Source organism: Sparassis crispa (assembly GCF_003851025.1).
Source record: "Sparassis crispa DNA, contig_000015F, whole genome shotgun sequence".
Taxonomy (NCBI): Eukaryota; Fungi; Basidiomycota; class Agaricomycetes; order Polyporales; family Sparassidaceae; genus Sparassis; species Sparassis crispa.
The window spans coordinates 40,798-54,580 of NW_020939762.1; the positions used below are offsets into that span (position 1 = coordinate 40,798).

Genomic DNA, 13,783 nt, shown 5'->3' on the forward strand with positions numbered 1-13,783 from the left:
GAAGACTTATTGCCTTAAATAAGGGTTGTAAGACCGAAAAGTCAAAATAGCTCTGTAAGAAAAAGTTGGGTTTTGCTGATGTAGGCTTCCGCTGCTAATGGCCACGCTCGCAGAGACGATGGAAACATTGATATATCAACATGTACTTTGTCATCCCGTATTCTTTTTTTAATGACTCCTTTTTTATCACGGGTTTTAGAGTGTGGCAATCGTTCCCAATATCAGCGCATTCTCTGCCGCGAGCAGTCCGGCTCGAGTTGAGGTTTTAGACTGCATGTTAGGTGCCTTTCGTGGTGGCCTCTTGACTCAGTCGCATGTTCCGCAGGACATTCGACTTCTGTTTTCGATTGTATTGTCAGTGTTGGTCTGTCAACATGGAATCTGTGTCATTCGAATTGTGTACTTGAGGATTCCCGCGCGAAGCCCCGTCGTGGATGTGAGATCCGAAGTCAATGTTCGAGCGGACCGAGCTCCATTGTGACTAACGGCGGGCTGCTCATGCAGCTCGGGTATCCCAGCTGCAGGAACGCTCGTACCTATGCTAAATCTCCTTTCTTCGCTTGTCTCGGACACCAGTGCATTTGGTACCATCCACTAATGAGGATAAGCTCAACGCAGGGCGCGGTGAGCACGGTGTGGGTGCCCTCGGCGGTTCAGGGTGTTACGTCCAGCAATTAGGTATGAGGAATTCACTTCAAGTAGTAGGATGCAGTATTCGCCTCCGATGAATGACGTATGTATCTCGTGGCACAGAATTTGTAACAGTGGAAATGGGCGACAGCTTTGGCTCGCGAACACTACGCTTTCCATTCCTGGAAATTCCTCTCGCATCTTGAAACTACGCCAGTCATCCGTTGATGGTCTCCCCATGACCAGCTGCGAAGAAAAATGGACTGGCAATTGTCAGATACTCCTTTTGTAGAATCTTTCAGCGAACTCGACGATAGGTGAGTTTAAAATCTATGCGATTCTGCGCTGACCACTGACGTGCCTCACATCCTACAGTATTGAATCAGTGGGTCGCCTGTTGATTTGGAGAACGGTATTTGACGCCGTCACAGCTACTCGCATGGCTTACAGACCCTTTTCCAACACAAAGTGTCGTCAATTTACCATGTTATATCAACAGATTAGCTCCCGAGCTACTCGCGTTGACATTCCAACATGTCTTGGATCCAGTGGAGACGCCGGCGAGGGAAATGTTCTTTTGGCCATCTGCTGTCATCAGAAGCCAAAGAGGGCTCCATAATCTCACCCAGGTCTGCCGCTATTGGTATCAAGTCTGCCACGACACACCCTTGCTTTGGAACACTATTTACGATACCCGCAATGTTGAATGCTCCGCGGCATCTTTGTTGGCGGGCTACCCGCAAGTACCGCTGAATGTATATATCGGTCGATTCGTCCCCAGTGAAAGAATGGTGGACTTGTTGCGATCCGACAGCTGGCGCATCCAGAATCTTAATATTTGCTTCCCAACCACTGATTCGGCCGCTGATCAGAATGCAGCACAGCGTATAATCCAGCGACTCCCTCAGGAGATATTGCATACTCTTGCCCAATTTGGAATCCCAAACTTAATATGGCTGGAACTGCAGCAGATCGCGCACTGCACGGATTTCGAAGCGCCTGCGCTCAAGCACCTGACCATCTTCTCACCTCTCATACGCACCAAATCCATCTATCCATTACTGTTCCGTGGCCATGCTCCGCAGCTGCGGACGCTCACATTGCGCGTTGCGACCTGGCTTCCGCAGAACAGATTCCCCAGTCTCACGCATCTGCACATCTCTTGCACACCCATGCGACTCTTCCCCGCAGAGGAGAACCGGGCAACGAAGTGGGAAGTCGCGGAACTGTTCTCGTTTCTATCGCATTGTCCGAACCTCGAGGATGTCGTTCTCTGGGGCATACCCGAGTTTCACACCATCCACGAGGAAGTCCCTGTGCTTCACATGGGCCGCCTCAAGCGGCTAGTTTTGGGGGGCATAACTGAGCTGCTAATCAAATGGATACTCCACCACATCAGAATGCCTAGGACTTCCGTGGCATACCGCTTCGCCGGTGTTCTCTGCGCTCCCGAAGAGCTCTTCGCAGTACTCATGTACGCTCCCTGGCTAACTCTGCGGACGATTCACATCCAGAGCAAGTACATGGCCACAGCGATCATCTTTTCCTTGGCAGATAAGTCCTCCGGGTTCCGCATTGAAACTCGCCTTCCAGGCATTTCGACGCAGATGAACGAAGACTCGGAAGAGTGGGGTTGGTCGCATGCGATATGGTCGGCCTGTGAGCTGAGAGAAGTGCAGGAGCTGTACCTCGAAGGCCTGACCCCGCTGCTGCTGGAGCACTTCACGAGCATGCACGCACTGATGACGATGCTGCCCGCGCTCACCACGCTCGTCTGCTCCGACGGTGTTCAGCCGGAGCTCCTGTTCGAGTACCTCGCGGAGCCACCGGATGACGGAAGTGACGGGCCATCCTCGCCGAATCTCAGCACGATGCATCTCTGCATTCCGGATGACACCGATATGGAATGCTTCCACACCCTCGTCGCGTTCGCGGAGACGCGCGCGCGGACAGGACACCCACTGCGGAGGGTGGTGATAGAGGTCAGCCGGCCGACGATGGAGGTGGAATCGTGGATTCGCCAGGAAGGGCGCATAGACGAAGCGCTGAGCCCGTATGTCGAATCCGTCGAGCTGCGCGTGTACGAAGGGCGGAATCCGCGACCGCGGTGGCCGGATGTGTGCGCAGAGACGCCGCATGCGGAATGGCCCCGTTGGCCCTAGGTTCTCCTGCTCTCCATTTAATTGCAAGCGATGTACCTTCACGCCTTGATACGAAACCCTGTAATCCGGCTTCATGCTTCACTGCATGATTATGTCCTTGTGCTCTGTGACTCATTCTGTATCTGCTACTGCAGACAAATATCTCCCATTAAATGGTACCTACGTACCAATTATCACCTTCTGTATTCTTTCCGTCACATGCCGTAACAGTGTAATATGCAATATGCGAGAAGCATTACGGTATCAGTCCAATCTATTTCTAATAGCGCAGTGAGAGTAGGATACGCGGCAAGTCCACGGCACGAAACGATGGCAATTCACTTGGTTTTGATGCCCACAGGCACTTTGTCCTCAGGTTCTGTAAGTTTGCTACTCTTGCGCCTACCACCGACGGTGCCCACCGTGCGCAAGAACATGATCGCCCAAATCGCAGCCATCGGCAACAATCGTCAGAATAAAAAACACCACCAACACACGACCAAAGAAGTTTAACGCGGACGCACTAAAGAACGCGTCCTTGCACGCGTGCAGCTTCCCGGCAGGGGGGGGGGAAGACATTCGTGCTATCGACGTTGATGACGATCCCGTCCCGGAGCGACACGCGCTTGAGCGTCGCGTCGTACACGACCGTCGTGATCGCCAGATCGAACGCACCACCGAGATGCATGAGCGTCTGGAGCAGCGCCCCACCGATGCTCTGCTCGTGCGGCAGACACAGCCTAGCGATGAACAGCGTCCCTGATGGGAACACAAAGTCCGCGCCGAAAGCCATCAGCACCGTCGCCGGGAACCCGAACGCCCAGTACGTCGCCGTGGGGTTGATCACCCCAAGCAACATGTTCGCCACCCCCGTGAGCGTCGTGCCGAGTACTGGCCATATGTGAGCGCGTGTGTGAGTGGGCGATGGGGAAAGCGACTCACCAGCGAGGTAGATGACGGGAAAGTACGCCACCATGAACACGATGGCGACGTTGAAGAGCACGACGGAAGCAGAAGACAAAAACGTACAGCTTGTCTTCTGCCCGTCCGTGGCAATGTTCTCGTCACTGAGTACGAAGACGATCATTACAAGGCTAGCCGTAGTGACGAGGAACGAGCCCAGCCAGTCGACGCGACTGCACAACGACCAAGCTCAGCACGACACAAAAAAGTTCAGTGCGCAACATACTTATCCTCCGCTGTCGACGGCATGCCCTTGTCAAACATCGTGAATCCACCTACGAAGACCAGCGCAGAGACGCCCGTCATGAAGTAGACGCCACGTCTTTCTATCGCAGCACAAAATGGGTCAATGCTACCACAGGGACGGGGACGAACACACGCTCTGCGAGCTGCGTGAGGATGCTGCCGATGATGCTGCTGACGGCGGCGCCCGCGGGGGCACCTGCAGCGAATGTCGCGAATGCGACCGAGCGAATTCGTGACGGCGGGAAGGCATTCCTAGCTGTGCACGTAGATATGAGTCAAACACGGGGTGAACATGCTTTCAGTAATTGACGTACTGAAGCTGGGATAACCATCCCCCCTTGATACTTGGAACCCACGGAGAACATTGCGTGTGATCTCATCTAAAGTAAGCCATCCGGAGGGGTGAACCCCAGCATCACGAGTCTTTCCAGCCCATGGTCCTGAGTTTGCAACGTACGGGCACAAGGCGTTCCAGAAAGGGGGTAGGTTTCAATGCATATTTTCGACAGATGGCAACAAAGCGAAGCGTCAAGCCACCTGCTTGCACTTTGTCGTGCGCTGCAATTAGCCGTCGACGATGCCGCCATTATACTCGCCGTTTGACACCCATTTCCCAGCGGATGGGACTGCCTGGGTTCTCGCCTTTCGCGAATTCTCATCCCAACTCCAACACGCCCAACACGAAGGTGCCACACTGTGAAACCGTGGTAGTGGTTTGGCTCCTTGGATGGCTTGCGTGTGTCCGCGTTGCGGCCGATGCTGAGCGCACTATTGATGGGGGCAGAGGCAGAGGGCGAGCAAAAGTTGGCTGCACCACCACGGCTGCTGGAGGAGGTTTTGTCGAGCGAGCATAGCATGGAAAGAGAGAAAAATGCAAGGCGGGGGCAGCGAAATTGGTGCTGGCACCGCGTTCAGCAGCACTGACATAGAATAGAATCAATATCAGAGAGATTAGATAGCGAGAGTAAAAGCACGAAAGAAGAAGGAAAAACGCGCAAAGTCTACAATGCCCCACACACCCGCAAAAAAGGGATAAAACGAAAGGCGCGGGGCGGTCGCATCGTCGGCATCAGTTCCCAACAGTTTTTGCGGGAAATCTGGGGAGATCTTCGTGATCGTATCACGCCTGCCTCCTGGCAGATGCAGTAGCACGACTGTCCTCACACTGTTGACTCGATGCCAGATATTGTAATAAATAAGGCTCCGAATCCCTGCAACCAGTTGTCGACGAAGAGAATAGACCGCACCAAGAAGCAAAAACGATTTCTAGAGACCCTCACGAGCGCGTGCGGCCCGCTGTCGAGCTGCACATCAGGAGGGCGCAGTTGTGCCCGTTGCGTGCTTACACATTCACCGATGGAATGAGTAAGTGCATACTCCAACAAGGATTGGTGAAAAACCATCCAATTGTCTTGCCCGTGTCAACGTCCTTGCCCGGTGCGCCTAGATCGTGTGGCAACAAGTCTTGACCATCTGCCTGTACTCGATGCACGCCTGATCAGATCTCGAAGTGTTGCGCAGGTAGACGCCCGCTGGTTCGTAAACCCACAGGCGAGCCTCGTGGACATGCCTTGGCACGAAAATGCCATTGGAGCTGCTTGCAGGGGAGAGGTCATCGGAAGGAGGAGCGGGGGGAGCGGGGACGCGCTCTTCTTGGTCGGCGGGCACCATAGGCACCATTGAACAAGTTAGGGCGGGATGTACTAGTGGCCAGCAGTAGCAACCAGAGAATAGAGAACTATACAGTACAGATTACAGCCGAAAAAATGCTAGGCTACTGAGAAAGACAGAGAGAGATGCGACGCGACGCGACGCGCCAGAGTAAAGGAGAGGTAGAATATCGGGCAGGTTTGGCTCTGTCCTCTGACGGTCACAACCGTGACCGAGAACCTGACTGTGACTTGCCGCGACAGTGACACGCGCCGTCACCAGTCGGTGACCTGACCCTTTAGACCACGGACTGGGTCTCCACGTTCTCAACTGAACTTGATCGCTCGCTCATACCAGTCGCTATGTCTGACACTTCACGGCTTACGTTGAATATCGCATACGATATTCTCTGCTTAACCTCCGGCAGGCCGTCCATATGGTCCTTCGATGTCCCGAAAGGGATCACCTGGGCTAAGTTTCTCATGATGATTGGAGAGCGTGCTATAGACGAACCACTGCACAATCTATTGCTGTACAAACTGGTATGTTATGATCGATGTTATCTCTTCTGCTTCGATTGCTTCCACAGCGCAAACCAGCTGAAGTGGCAGAGCTCAAACGATCAAGACCACAGACGATAGAAGAGGTGGAGGACATCGCCGAGGAAGTCCCTCTCTTGGTAGAAGTGCTGCATGATCCCGCCCAATTTTCCCCGGATAAGGTTCATGTTCTCGTAGTAGTCGCACGACCGGAGGCAGCAGTCGGTCGGTAGATTTCTATCGTCGCTTGGGGAAGGGAGTAGTTTCCTCACGGTTGCGTACTACACTCGTTCAGATCACTATAAAGGGGAGCCACCGCCGGGCCTGGAACTTCACCCTGTGGAGAAAGGTGGGCTCTCCCTTCATTATCATCCAAGTCTCCTTCATCATGCCTTACCTTCAACGTGGCAGCTCACCTGGCCGCTGTCAAGGCCGAACAGGATAAGCACCCTATCTACAATGGACGCCCCGACAATTGTCGCAGTTCGCCGATCGTACTTTACGAGAGCGCCTTCGCTAAGCTCAAAGACGTGCTGTACGATCTGCGACAGGCACAGCCGGACCGCGACTTTGTGGCTGCGACCGCAAAGCTATTTCTTTCTGCGGCGACTATATACAATTCGGAATCCGAACGCGAGAGCGCGATCTTCGACCACATCGAGCGTCTCTTGGACGTCACCTTTGAACGACACGTGAAGGCGGCCATGAATAGGTTTTCCAGCAAGAAGGACGCTGAAGCCGACACTCTCGTTCGAGAACGTCTGGATGACACAACGCACGGCGAGAAGAAGGGCATCTACATCTGCATCGAGGTCAAAAATGAACTGGGAATGGGTAGAAACAGCGGACTTCAAGGTGCTCTGACGTTGCTGAAGCACATTTCCCAGGATGGGGTAAGTTGTCTACATTAATGCTCGATTCGAGTTCGACGCTAACCGACCCGCAGTACGAGGGGATACGAAATGTATCGTGCTGCCCCTGCTTCGTCATATCCATCGCGGGTCCCTACATCTGCTTCTCTGGCGCAGTTCTCGTCGACATATTCATCGTCCAGCCCTTCACGGACTACATCTACTTGGGCGGGGATCCTATCATGAATGAGCGAATCACCCACGTGGCCAAGCTCTTCAGTGCGGTCGCAGATGCAGCGATGCTGTTGAGGGAGCACTACCGTTCTCTATCGCCGAGCACGGTGCCCAAGCATGGCCCCCTCCTTCCCAGTCCTGCTTATGGTGTCAAGCACCCAGAGGGGGCCTTAGAGTTCGTAGCACGATTTGATTACGAGGGTCGGAAAATCGACAACTACCGTCGATCCCTCTTCCGTGCCACATTCGACGGCAAACCCGTGCTCGTTAAGTTCTGTGAGACGTATAACGAACGCGCCCACCGTATGCTCGCCGATATTGGCCTTGCACCGAAGCTATATTTCTGCGCCCAGATCTGTGGACACGTCAATATGATCATAATGGAATTCGTCGACAGCCGCGATACGCACCACCAGTTTAGCGGGAAGGAGTTACCTCCGAGCGTTATGCGTGACGTGAAGCGCGCAGTGGACGAGCTGCACCGCTCAGGCCTCATCTTTGGTGATCTGCGCCGCCCGAATATCATGGTCGTCACCAATCACCTCCACGTGGTCGAAGCGGCGAGGACTGAGAAAGACACGGCGGCGGATGCTGGTTTGGGCGCGATGTTGATCGACTTTGACTGGGCTGGGGATGACGATCAGGCGCAGTATCCAGCGCTCCTCAATGATTCGGGAGAGATCAGTTGGGCAGACGGTGTCGCGCCTGCGGCACGTATGAAGAAACAGCACGACCTGGGCATGATTGAGAAGCTCAATCGACATCGGTCGTCCGCAATAGTCAGCTATACCAGAAGCCTACTGGCCGCAGGATTTAGTGACTGAATCAGCGTTATTGTCATTGGATTTCGACGTAGCGCGTTCGGTGAGTACAGGATGCCGTTCTCATCTCCAAATAGCCCTCACGGTCATGTCTGACATATCTTCGCCAGTACTCGTGATGATGGTGGCTAGGTATTGACGTTGCGTCGTTTTACAAATGATGAGTGGGTAAGCTCCTTGAGGAAACGCAAACCCCGTTGAGTGCATAAACGTATTATCTCGCTTACCTGTGCCTTATATGACATTCAGCGGTACCGTAGGCAAATTCGAATGTACCGACTAACGGTGGCCGCGAAGCAACTTGCTCCGCAGGACGCGGTGGAGGTCTTCCGTGATATGTATTCAATCGTTGATGGATCTTCCGCTAGGTCCATATGGAGCTCCTGAAAACGTCATTCAGAAATGTATGGACATGTCGTCCTAGGAGCGTGGCTGGTGCGATCGGTAGGCGCACGGGGGATGTTGTTTGGCAGAATTATCGTTATGCTTATTGACTATTTGCAATGCTTACGATCTATAGATTTATTCGCCTTCAATACGTTGGAAGACAAAACGCTCCGAACAATAACCTCGAAACACGTCATCATCGCCCTTGCACTTACTAAGAATGGCTGGTTTCCTTGGGTACGAAACAAGTGGCGGCCATGCTTCTGTCATCGTTAGATTCAGCCATTGTTCGTACATTTGGTAAGCGCGCCACCCCTCTATAAAAGACGGCACCTGGTACATCCTCTCTCTCAATTCCCCTCTTCCACCATCGTCCACTACTATGCCTCAACCCCCAACAATTTCATGTGTACACGTCCGCACGCGTTATCTTACGAAGTGTGTTGGTTTCTTTATGTGGCTCAGCTCTGTCGACTGATATCATCTTCGCCAGACACCGAAGGCATCCATCGCTTTAAAGAATGCGGCTGGAAACGTGGTCTCGGCGGCAAAGGTCGCCCAGAAAGTTGCCATGGAGGTGCACAAATTCGACGGACGACATTCTTTGTCATCCTACGCACCTCGGCCCCGTCGACATTGTTGTCCTCATCGCATCCAAGCTCATGAGGATAAAAAGAGATGGAAGCTCCAGAGAATGGGCGGTGTCCAACCGTATTCGCGTATGGAACGAACGACCGTGCCCAGCGCGTTCTATCGCCGGTCGTCTCCTCAGCCCGTCCATGACTCGTCGCGGGCCCCCACCGTTTGGTCGGCATTTCAGGCCGGTTCATTCACGACTGCATGATCACCGCCTCACGGGGCCCTATCCACCACCGCCTTCGGCTTCTCGCACTCTAACCGAGCAACCTGAGCTGGCGGTGCCAACCCCGGATCCTGCCGCTCTTTTGCTATTCCGCATGCGCTGCTTCTGGGGAGGACAGTGCAATGTCTTGCTGGATGACATGATGCCAGGCGGCATTGAGCGTCATCTTAGGGCCGTACACCTACATGAACAATGGAATCACATCGTCCGGGGAGAATGTAGATGGCATACTGGGGATGAGAGATGCGGACGCATGATGGCTCAGGGCGGCCAAGCATGCGGCGTCGAAGCATCTGCGGTCGACCCCCGTCATATGCAATGTATGCCGAAAGATGTTCTGTAGGAAGGATGTGCTCCGGAAGCACAAGAAGCCTCACTGCAGGGGTGTGCCAAGTCCTCTATGAGTAGTGTGAGTGATCCGTCTTGTGTCCCATGTCTGACGGTGCTAAGTTTTATGCTGCAGCATCTGCAGTATTTGCGGCAGTGTTGACAGGCTTTATTCACTCAGAACCGCGTCACAAGCACAGTTTTCTCGCTTGCAGTATCGGGGCAGTGTTGCGTCGACTGGCTGTATTCTTCCCATCTATCTTCAGGATATGTATTGTCTCACTCCCTCTGACCACACATTCCTTGCGGTTTATCCGTCCATCCCGCTAATCATATTACGCAAGTTCATGTTCACTGCTTGCACCCGTATCATGATTTCCTTACTCTCGACACACTCCAGCATATCGTTGACTTGTGCTTGGTCGCGATCATCTATTTATCACCTTTTACGCCACGTGTCTCTTCCCCAGTTCACCATTCCCGTCCATTTCCATATTCTCCGTGCTCACGGCGCCACTGCATTTTCCCCCTCAACACGTGCATGTCCATTTACCGTCGATATATGTCGTAACGACAGGCCTATGTCTTATGCAAATGATATGTTTATGTTATATGCGATTGAGACTCGACGTCCATGTTCAACTGTCATCGGCTGTTGGATGCTTCTGCTTGTATGTTTGCATGTCACTATTCTGTCCATATCGTTGTGATTGTTGGTCCTTACGAGCCCGTAAGATGAGTCGGCAGTGGATTTTTGCTTTGTCTTTGCTCTGTGCATCCCCGTTTTGTTCGGACACTCTAGATCCCCGGCTTGCTCACGCACTTGCATCCGTTCATACACTTCTTCGTCGTCGCGTGCCACACACACTACCTAACCGCACGTTTAAGGACGTCGAATGTCCAGCACTGTCATCTCGAAGCCAAAATCACGCCTGTGACGCTCGGATTCAACGCGTGAAAGGAAGTAACAAAATGAGATCGCGATTGATTTGTGGTGCTCCAACGACATGGGTGCCGCGGCGCTGTAACCAAGATCCTCGAGGGCTTATCTTACGAATAGCTGCGGTAGATAGGTATATATGGATTGCGGAGTGGTACCCATAGCCCACAAGGCAACTTTCATAGGCGTGCACTTGAACGGTAACCATCTGCACTCGGCTTGGACATCTGGGCAGGATGAGTCTGGTTGCCCTCCACGACGATGTCCTCCTCCTCCTCGTTGCCCTTCTCGAACCTCTCGATGCCCTCCATCTGTCCGAGACCAACCGCCCATCTCCAACTCATCGCGCTCCCTTGCGCTCTCTCAGTTGTAAAACTCAAGACGCACGCCCAGCTCACCGCGTTCTGCAGATCCGTGCGCCGCTACCCGCAAAGTCGCATGCATTTCTTGTGCAAGCTCTCCATTCGTGACCCCAGATGGCGAGTTCTCCAGTGCGTCTCCTCGCTGGCGTGCTCGAGTAGCCCGTCAGACTGAGGAGGATCATGATACGTCACTTTGAGAACTTCATCGAGGCCGCACCATGCATCAGCGATGCTCTCGCTTCGCTCGAGAAACTTGAAGACTTCTTCCTGATCGGTTGTTGCGAGCGTGTGCGAGAGATGCTCCCTCGACTTCGCAGTAAGCCGCGCAGAGCCATGCTCGTCTGCTTTCAGCCCCTCGTACTCCGTCTCTCCGCGCTCTCGGCTCTGCAGCACGCATACAGACTCATGTTATCCAACATCCCGATCGACGATAATTCACCGCCTAGTGAGCTGCGAGTCCCTTGGGAGGCACTGAAGTATGTGGTCCTCCAGTACGTTCAGATTCCCGCATCCTTTCTCCTAGCCAGGTCCCCAAGCTGCGAGCCACGCTGCTATTGGAGATCGATATCGTGGTGCCGGCATCAGCCTCGATGGGTGCACCCTCCTCCTCGCCGTTGCGCACCGTCGACTACATAAGGCTCAACGCGTCGCGGGTAAACATCGACACGCCTGAAGCAGGTGTCGTGCGCGCCCTGCGGCCGCTGCAGTGCATCCCGCCCGTCGTGCTCTCGCTGAAGGTCCGCGCAGACCTGATGCTCGCTTTCTGGGAGCGCCCCGCTGCGCTTCTGCTCTTCATACGATAATCAGAACCTGGCCTCTTCTGCGATCGACACTGGCGAGTCGGGCAGTCCCTGCTCGCGAACGCGCCTGTTACTGGTTTCTCCATGCGCACACATCGTGGATGACGTGTCGATACAGCCACTGCTCCTGCTCCTCGCCCTCCTTAGACGCACAACACGCGTGGATATCGATGAACTATACAAGGGCCTGTCCGACGGTGACCTGATCGTTGTACCCTGGGTTCTGGCGTGATGTGACGGCGAGGGCCAACTAGGCGTGCCGCGGGGGATCGCTTCGATTCACCATCGAGGTCCCTCCGCATCGGAACATTTCGCAATTGGCCAAAACTGTGCCCGCCAATAGTGTGGCTGTGGCAAGTGTGGGGGCCAACGTCGATGCTGGTCTGAGACTGGCGGCAAAGCGCACAGACGGGCAGAGAAAGGACTTGGAGGTGATGACGTACCTCGTTGTCGAGCGACGGTGTCATTGGTTTGAGGACTGAGGACTGCTGAGCACCGAGTTTGGCCAGGTCGGTGAACGTCCGAGGTTCGGGCGCTGCTGTGTCGACATCATTGGATGTCGACCGATGCTCCGCATATCGGTCCACATGCGTCCTCCCCGCCTCACAAGCTCACCAGTTTGAACAGCGACGCTCGCCAAGTATTCTTTGCCGACTTCCGAGGCTGGAACATTGAGTTCGAGAGTCCCTGGTCAGCAAGGCAAACTCACGCCGCCCGCACTTCAACCTTCCTCACCACCTGTCCCGCCGCCCTCCCATGGTCCTCGCCGCCCTCGCACCCGCGGTCCCAGACGATGCGGTCAGAGCTGCAATGCACTCTCCATCACGTCTGAAGCTGATGGCGACGATGGCGAGTACGTTTACGGACATGCCGGAACTCCGAGATGTGCAGGTGAGGCACCGGGTGGTCTCGGGGTTGTACGATGACCCTACTTGTAAGTGTACTAGTGCAGCCTTCAGGCTTTTCGAAGTTCTGGTTGTTTATTGGCTAACACGCGTGAGCTGTGCTTTGGTGCTGCTTAGGCGTAAGCTGGGTTCGAATCCCAGACGGGGAATAGAGTGGTTAGGCCGTGCTTTTTTCTTGTCTGACGCTGTCGCTTGCATTGCAGTCTGTGACCGCGTTTTCTCCACATGTGCGCACATACCCGGGACGAAGTATCGATACACCCACAGCACCCCCGCCCTCGCTTTCATTCCCCCGCTGGCATATATACGTGCCGGACACTCCGGACTCTGGACCCTCGCCTCTCTCGCGATGCGACTACGCCCAGATCAGTGAAGGTCTCTTCGATTTACCGTCGACGTACGTTCCGGACCATCTGTAGGTGACTTTTATGCCTCGCGCAGCAGGCTCGTGGGCGTCCGTGCGCTCTACACTGCAGCCGACCGCGAAGGCATATAGGCTCCGCGCCCGCCACCCATCATCCACACGCGCACCTCCCGCTCGACGCAGGCATTTACACGGCGCCGGAAAGCTGATAATATTGGTCGTCGACCCCGCCGAACCGATAAGTACCCAAGTATTCCAGCAAAGTGCGCGGTGGTGAGGACCCCCCAACCGTCCACGCTACAGTACGTATCCATCCCGGCCTGTGCTCTGGGCGGTTCGCGCGAAGAATGCGTTGTCGGTCGTGCGGTAGACTTCTGACTCTCCTGGATTGGCGTCGACGCTCGCGAGGTACGAGTCCTCGCTCTCTGATGCGATAGTCCGCTTGTCGCTAAACGTATGGCAAGTAACTCCGGTTCTTCGAGGTATCGGAGGCGGCGGCACTTGGGGCTGCTGCTGCGGGAACGTCGTCGAGCTCGGTCGTGCGCGGATGGGCGCTCGTGTAAAAGTACGTACGTAGTGCGAAACGGACGGTGAGTCGAGCATGCGTGCAGTACAGTAATTAAGTGCGTCTCTAGCTGTCGGTGCGGACGACCCACTTCCGGCACACGCGGGCAATTGCAAAGCTCCGCTAGCTGTCAAAGCCAACCGAACCTCAATCGGTCTCAAAATCCCTTTGTCGCAGATCCAGGTGTGCCGACAGA

The 13,783-nt window shown here is 54.5% G+C and overlaps 7 protein-coding genes across 7 annotated transcripts; 5 read left to right on the forward strand and 2 right to left on the reverse strand.

Moving 5' to 3' along the window:
* Window positions 1-1,418: 1,418 nt before the first annotated feature.
* On the forward strand, window positions 1,419-2,792 carry SCP_1600150 (hypothetical protein; the record flags this gene model as incomplete). The annotated part of the gene is made up of 1 exon (XM_027764466.1): window positions 1,419-2,792. One exon carries the CDS (start codon window positions 1,419-1,421, stop codon window positions 2,790-2,792), a length of 1,374 nt encoding a protein of 457 aa, XP_027620267.1.
* Window positions 2,793-3,294: 502 nt separating this feature from the next.
* SCP_1600160 (hypothetical protein) lies at window positions 3,295-4,837 on the reverse strand (the record flags this gene model as incomplete). The annotated part of the gene is made up of 5 exons (XM_027764467.1): window positions 3,295-3,662; window positions 3,714-3,907; window positions 3,961-4,060; window positions 4,114-4,236; window positions 4,750-4,837. 5 exons carry the CDS (start codon window positions 4,835-4,837, stop codon window positions 3,295-3,297), a joined length of 873 nt encoding a protein of 290 aa, XP_027620268.1.
* Window positions 4,838-5,423: 586 nt separating this feature from the next.
* On the reverse strand, window positions 5,424-5,660 carry SCP_1600170 (hypothetical protein; the record flags this gene model as incomplete). Its single annotated transcript, XM_027764468.1, has 1 exon — window positions 5,424-5,660. One exon carries the CDS (start codon window positions 5,658-5,660, stop codon window positions 5,424-5,426), a length of 237 nt encoding a protein of 78 aa, XP_027620269.1.
* Window positions 5,661-5,992: 332 nt separating this feature from the next.
* Window positions 5,993-8,078, forward strand: SCP_1600180 (hypothetical protein; the record flags this gene model as incomplete). The annotated part of the gene is made up of 5 exons (XM_027764469.1): window positions 5,993-6,172; window positions 6,220-6,394; window positions 6,465-6,518; window positions 6,581-7,062; window positions 7,116-8,078. 5 exons carry the CDS (start codon window positions 5,993-5,995, stop codon window positions 8,076-8,078), a joined length of 1,854 nt encoding a protein of 617 aa, XP_027620270.1.
* Window positions 8,079-9,724: 1,646 nt separating this feature from the next.
* SCP_1600190 (hypothetical protein) lies at window positions 9,725-10,609 on the forward strand (the record flags this gene model as incomplete). The annotated part of the gene is made up of 2 exons (XM_027764470.1): window positions 9,725-9,733; window positions 10,454-10,609. The coding sequence occupies 2 exons, from the start codon at window positions 9,725-9,727 to the stop codon at window positions 10,607-10,609; spliced, it is 165 nt and encodes a 54-aa protein (XP_027620271.1).
* Window positions 10,610-11,133: 524 nt separating this feature from the next.
* Window positions 11,134-11,756, forward strand: SCP_1600200 (hypothetical protein; the record flags this gene model as incomplete). Its single annotated transcript, XM_027764471.1, has 2 exons — window positions 11,134-11,429; window positions 11,477-11,756. The coding sequence occupies 2 exons, from the start codon at window positions 11,134-11,136 to the stop codon at window positions 11,754-11,756; spliced, it is 576 nt and encodes a 191-aa protein (XP_027620272.1).
* Window positions 11,757-12,509: 753 nt separating this feature from the next.
* On the forward strand, window positions 12,510-13,154 carry SCP_1600210 (hypothetical protein; the record flags this gene model as incomplete). Its single annotated transcript, XM_027764472.1, has 3 exons — window positions 12,510-12,644; window positions 12,862-13,055; window positions 13,100-13,154. 3 exons carry the CDS (start codon window positions 12,510-12,512, stop codon window positions 13,152-13,154), a joined length of 384 nt encoding a protein of 127 aa, XP_027620273.1.
* Between the last annotated feature and the right edge of the window lie 629 nt (window positions 13,155-13,783).